The sequence below is a fragment of the Python bivittatus genome, unplaced genomic scaffold (genome assembly GCF_059951505.1).
Source record: "Python bivittatus isolate LINGU-HERP-01145 unplaced genomic scaffold, Pbiv_v1 ctg000980_np1212, whole genome shotgun sequence".
Taxonomy (NCBI): domain Eukaryota; kingdom Metazoa; phylum Chordata; class Lepidosauria; order Squamata; family Pythonidae; genus Python; species Python bivittatus.
In genome coordinates this window covers 14,437,061-14,443,899 of record NW_028277125.1, presented here as the reverse complement: position 1 = coordinate 14,443,899, position 6,839 = coordinate 14,437,061, and the positions used below count along the sequence as shown (strand labels likewise).

General features: G+C 39.3%; 1 protein-coding gene across 2 annotated transcripts in view; it reads right to left on the bottom strand.

Annotated features, from left to right (window-relative positions):
* Positions 1–439: 439 nt before the first annotated feature.
* PLD1 (phospholipase D1) overlaps positions 440–6,839 on the bottom strand; it is a 150,955-nt gene continuing 144,555 nt past the window's right edge. For both annotated transcript variants that reach the window (XM_088132618.1, XM_088132617.1), the window contains exon 26: positions 440–6,832. In XM_088132618.1, coding sequence (XP_087988744.1) covers positions 6,608–6,832 — 225 coding nt within the window. In that variant the 3' untranslated portion in view covers positions 440–6,607. The remainder of the gene's footprint in view (positions 6,833–6,839) is intronic.

Here is a 6,839-nt window from a genome sequence, read left to right as displayed (position 1 = left end):
CTTTATATAGAATAGACAGGGGCTTAGAGCTACAAGAACATTTATGTTTGTGTCAAAAGGTTAAATTCCCTATTAACCTTCTTATAGGGATCCTCTTAGAAGAATCCATTAATGCAATTGCTAAAAACTTCATGCTGCCTTTTAGTTTTTAACTAACCCTGCTTTGCAGACTCCCTATCCACTGTTTCCCCTGGTGCTCCTGTAGCATGGCCAACTACATTTTGTGGTGATATTCTGAGGGTCCCAGGTTCTACTGCCTGCGTTCTTGTTTGCCATCCATTACTAAACCTAGCATCCGCAGTCACCCACTTTCTGCAAGGCCCATATTTAAATATATTAAGGAATTATTCCTTTAGTAAGAGGGGCATTCCACCTGATCCATTGTGGAAGGAGCACAGAGGTTTGAGCTTCTATGGCTGAAAATGAAGACACATAATGCAATAGTTCCAATACTTTATATTCAAGTTCTGTTTTCCAGTTGATAAACATATAAGTATTCCCAGTTACAGAAGAAAGGAGAAAAAAACAGTAAAAGCAGACGTTAGCAAGGCTAGCAATTAAAAAAAAAGATAATTATGTATCCTTCACAGAAGGTATATTCACAGTGTTGCACAAATACATAAAATTGTTCCAACCCCTCCGAAGATGTAAAAGTACAAGCTTTTTTGCCACCTAGATAACACTCCATTGATGTGACAGCAGCTTGACTGGCCAATTAAAAAGCTAATGTTGTTTTTTCTCCCATTATCTCAGTGTCAAGGATAGAGACAAATAAATTACAATTATTCCCAGCATCTACATCTATTTTAGGAAAATGCAATACTGAGAAAACAAAGGACTCAGTGACAACTGAGAGAGAGAGAAATAACTTTTTCTCTCTCTCCTTAAAAGGTCAAATGGAAAAGGGGAAGAAAAACCCTCCGAATCCCATTAGTTTCTGACTTTCATTCAGACTCTCTCCTGGTTGCAGGATTATTTCAATCAATACTGAATTTTGTCCTTCAGCTTCATGGATTCCTGATTCATCAGGCAATAAAGCCTCAGCAATTACAGCAATGAGGATAATCTTGTTTGAAGGTCCTAGAAGTTGTTACAACAGTAGAAATGGGAACAAAGCATGACTCTGTTTCATCCCAGTATATTCCTTTGTGAATGCCATTACTCCTAGTCCCCGCCTGCGTCTACATGTACGGGTTCCCTAATGCAGCAAGCACTCAGCAATTACAAATAAGAACATTACACTGAATGATGCAGACCAGCATATAAATCAGCATAACATTAGCCAGTTTAAAATATAAAACAGATTAAAAATATTACTCATACCAAAAGCACATGCTTTTCTTCCTCTGGCTGCAGAATATAAAGGTTAGGTAAGTCTCACATGGCAGAATAGTATAAATCTGGTGCCACAGCTGAGAAGGTTTTATGCTGTGACCAAGGTAATACAATCTGACACATCTTGGACAATATTGTGACAAGAGGAAGCTCTTATGACGACTTGAGTGAGCAGGAAGGATCCTATATGAAGATATATTTTAGCTGTGTTGGTTTCATATTCTGTACTGTAAGGATTGTATTGTCATAACTAGACAATATCTATCATGTCAAGGGTTGGAGCCTGCAAGAAAATTGACTTGTCAGAGCCATACTTTCTCTTGTCAATTTAGCATTCCTAAATTATGGAGTTAGGACAGTTCTGATGCTCCCCACAGCAAATAGGAGTAATTTTATTGGAGAAGTAATAGCAAAAAGCACAGCAAAAAGACTACATTATGTTTTATGTAATTTTGGTAAATAGAGTTCCTTGCAGGCTTTATACAAGAGTGAAGACTATGGAGTTCAGTGAAGGAACTACATAATACAATTGGTCTGCTAATTTCCTGGGCCTGATAAGAACATAACCCAGAGATGTTACATTAAAAACCAGAAAATATATCTTAAAAAATATTTCTGTATGTGTGTCAAAGGATACAGTTTTGTACAAAGTATGCATGTGTTAATTTATATGTATAAGTGTATAATTAGAATTATTTTAAAAATATAAGACTTCTCCCCCACTGTAACAAAGTGATAACCACCCTAATTTATGGGTGGTCAATGATATTCTGTTAGTTTTCCAGTAGTCAAATACCATACTACCCATGTTTATATCCAGATCATTTACGCATTTAAGAAACCAGCGTTAGCTCATCCGTATTTCATATGGTGAACCTGTAAGTGTGCACATTTGGTGTTATTCTTCTGACACAACGTTTTGCCAGTTACACTTAATACAAAACAAACAACTCTAACAGAGAACTTGAAAGCATGGCGAAACAAACACAATTTAGACTAGTAGTAATTCATGGGCTGTTTGTAAGATATACCTTGTTTGTAAGTTAAAGACTGGTTCCATTTACACAGCATGCTAAACTCGGGCAGCTTTAATCTTAGTTAGGTATTTCTATGGCTTAACACACAGTGAAAATCCAGCACATCACATCTATGATTTCATGTGCTATGCAACTAAAAAAATAAGTTAAATGAGTTAAGCATGTTGTGTGAATCCAACCATTTCTGGGACAAGCAGACAAAGTCAGAAGTAGAATATCATATGAAGGGCATAAAACAGAATAGTTATTGATCTTTAAATGTGATTTGTTTCTACCCTACTGAGCCAAGAAACCAGGCAAGACTACAAGGTGAGTTCACATGTTATGCCTGCCATTTCTGCAACTTACCCATCACCTAGAAGAGGAGGGATGGGGGACTTGTGGCCAGATGTTGTTAAACAGCTTCTGTTGACCTTATCAATGTTGCATGGGGCTGATGATGGTTGGAACCCAACAACATTTGGAATTGGTTGGTTCCCTATGCCTGATCTACAAAGTGCATTTCATGCAAAAAAGGTGCTAAATTGAAATTCTAACTGAAATGTTGCACATCAGTAACCTTCCGCTTCTTCCAGACTTTCTAATAAGGGAGGAGGATGGGTCATCCTCAATGTTTATTGCAAGTAGCAACAATGGAAAGACTTGAAACCAACTTTTTCTGAGTAATCATATGGCATAGCAATTAAAATAGAGAAGTGCTATGTATACTATCTTGAGGTACTAGAGAAAAGGTGGGATATAAATCTAATGAATAATGTACAATAGATTATAGAGTTACAATCACCCAGACAGGTTTTCCCTCTGTAGTTTTTGCTGCAAGAATTATTGAAACCACAAAATAACCTCTGGATTTAAACAATAATTGTGATTTCCATCCATATTACTAATTAGCAGCATGAAGCACCAAGCAGGCTAACAACTAAGCTGGGCAGTTGGTCTGCCTGTGAGAAATATTGGGTCTTATTTGCTGGGCACTGTTCTATGCCTTATTAAATTGCTTCTGCAATACAAGCAAACAGATGCTTAATTTGAACATGGAAGGCAAGGCCATAAAACCCTTGTCACAGTAGTTTAAAAGCCAAAGAGTACAATGTGAAGGAGGGAGAGCCTCCAGAGGTCGACAAACTACAACTCCCAGCATCTTGGCCATGCTGCTAGCAGCAACATCAGAAATGTCACCCACGCTAGAAGATGAAACATCATAATATTTGAGAGATCCTCAGTCAGAGAGATCAAAATCTGATTAGACTGAGTATTACTGGACAGGGAAATGGCTTTGCCTGGAGAAGGTGGTTAGCCCATAGGTTCCTTTCTTCATGTTAGCTGTTTCTGACCCCAGGTTCCCTGCGCATTCCAGCAGAATAGCCACTGTATCTACTGATAGAACAAGGAGCTTCTGCCAATAGGAGTGTGTTTCAACTGTGTTACGGTGAATGTCAGCAGCCTCCCCCAACCTTGGGCTCTCCATGTGTGGTCAGGCTACAAATGGGTTGGGAATTCCAGGAGTTCCAGTCTGGAGGGCATCAGGTTCAACAAGGTTGAAGTACAGCCACGCAGGTGAGAACGCATGAGGAGTTGCATAGCTAGAGTTTTTAATGACCTACTGTAAAACTCACAATGTTCATATGGATTTATTTCCAACTTGCAGACCTACAGATTCTTCAGATACTATAGCCTGTTCACTTGTTCAGTCCAACACAGCAGTGGTGAATGGCTTTTCCCCTCTTATTGTTGGAGTGGTGATATAAGTGAAGAGATAATCTCCCTGCATCTGTCAGCTGAATTTTAACTGCAGTCGCTTCCACATGAATAGTAATTCAGATTTCTCTTTGCTTATGTCACTTTTGTTCTGCTTAGGAGAGGAAACGGGCTGCCCACTGCTCTTTCTGTGTTAGACTCAGGTAGTCCTCGGTTAACAACAGTAATTGGGACCAGAATTTCCATCGCTAAGCAATGTGGTTGTCAAGCGCAACATTACATGACTGCATCATTTAGAGACAGCAATTCTGGCACTCCCCTTTGCCATCATTAAGCGAGGATTGCAGGACATTAAGCGAGTCCTAGGCGGCTCACAAGCAGGCCAGCAGGCAGGTAAGTGGCTGCTGCTGAGTGGGGGAGAGTACGAGCGACCTACCGCAGTGACTTGCAACCTTTCCTGCCAGCTTCCCCATTGACTTTGCTTATGGGAAGCTGGCAGGGAAGATTGCAAATGGCAATCATGTGACTGTAGGACACTGCAACCATTGTTAAGTGCAAGCTGGTTGCCAAGTGCCCAGATTGCAATCATGTGGCCGCAGGGGTGCTGCAATGGCTGAAACTTCAGGGACCGGTTGTAAGTACCACTTCTTCAGCAACGTCATAACTTCAAACAGTCACTGAATGAGTGGTCGTTAAATGAAGACTATCTGTAAACATAGGAAGATAATGCCAGAAGATAATGTATGGCCCCAAATTAATCAGGATATACAACTGTATGGTCTTGCTATAACTTCACAGTGTGGTAAGGCTTCAGACAACTTTTTACAAGATAGGATCTGGAGAAAGGGGATAAAGCTTTACTATGGTTTTACTGCCTACCTCAAATTCTGATAAATAGGCCTAATTGCTCTTCTTACTTAAAAACTGCTAGCTTTTTATCACAAAGATATGTTTTGATGTACCTTCTAAGACATTTAGAAACAGAAACTTAGAAACACGCAATAGTTTATATCTGATTTGGTCCTCTAGCTCAGCTCTGTTTATTCTGATCAGCCATGCTAGTTGGGGATGAGGGGAATCATAGCCCAACGCAGCAGGACACCAGATTTGAGAAAGCTGCTTTGGGATTTCTGGTAAAGAACTTAATCCCTTTGACCTTGAAATGCCAGAGGTTGAAACTGGAACCTTTTACATGAAGACTAGAATTTAGAATACAGTAGTATGTTTCTTTTCTCTACATCAGTCTATTGCAGGGTGGTGGTGGGGAGAATCTCATAAGCATAGGGCTGAATAACCTGTAATGAAAGGACACGTATGACTCCTACCCCTCTCTTTTTGCAGTTCTCAAAGCCCCTTTCAATCACAACCACCAAATCAGTGGCACGGATTCCTGCTATCTGGGGACAGGGAACACACCTAAATTATAATGTAAGCCCCTTGCATCTGTGAAGGAATAAAAAACCTTGACCTACCTGCTGCAGTGCTCAAAAAATGTTGTGTGGCCCCTAGCCATAGGATTTCATAGATTGTTTGGAAGAAGAAACAGTAGGCATAAAAGAAGAAATTCTCTGGCCATATGTTTCTTAGTAGGGAGGGAAGAACTAATTGGTCCCTCTTGAAGAGAACAGGGAACTTTGCTAAATCATTACATAAATACACTTTTTTTCTGCCATCAAGTACACAAAACAAATCTGGCGACTTACCAGTACTGTTTCAGAAACCTTCAACACATACTGTTCTAACAGGACACATGCAGGAAGAAATATTTCTCAATCTCAATACAGCACTAAAAAACAAACATTCTATGCAAACTTCTATAAATTACTCAAGAAAGAGGGATCACAGTTAGGCCCAAAGTGGCATCGTGCAGTGTTTCTCAGTAGTTGCTATACTATTTGCAGAATTTAAAAAGGAATTATAAAGAAATACTCTATCTAACAAGTCCCAAAGATATAAACAACACTAATAGTCTACAAATCACAGTAAAGGCATTGTCACAATTACATGTGGATTTCTTCTAAAGTAGAAACGTAGATAGAGTTCACTTTGCCTGGAAAGATAATTTCTATAAGCAGTGACCTTAGTTACCCTTGTGGAAAATGGATTACCAATTGTTGTCTGGAATAAAAAATGGATAGTATAAGCAGTTATCACAGTTACTTATAACAAAGAGTTTGTAGGTTCTATTTGAGATAACCATATATGTAGGGTAAGCATGCATGCATGGAATATGTAAAGTGTCTTGGAGTATGACTGTAGACTTTTAGAGAAAGTATCTTCTATTACCCTCCCTCCCGCTTTCCAGGTTGCTTGAAAGTGGCCCTGCTATCACTGAGAACATAACTTATCAATCATCTATTGTTTCCAACACTGTCTCAGCTAGGCTGTTATTTTCTCTAAAACTCTACCATCAAAAGGCACTTTTGGATTGGTGCAGACTTTTCTTCTTATGGAAAGAAGTTGTTGTGAAACCAGAAGCCAAACTAGATCTGTGTATTGTTTACGTTTAAAAAAAAAAAAATCCAAGCTGACTCCTCTTAAGTCCATGTCTCCATGGGCACCATGGATTCTTTTGTTCCAACAGAGGGAAGCAAATTCTCTTCATCCAAGAAACGAAAGGGGAACTGGACTAGAAATCCATGGATTTTCTTCAGTTCTTCAGTTGCTTTAGTGGGATTCTCACAAGTAAGCTTTGGTTTGTTGATGAAATCCCGCAGGTGGGTTAAGTTATTAACTTCATCACTAGGAAGACATCGGAAAACCTAATTG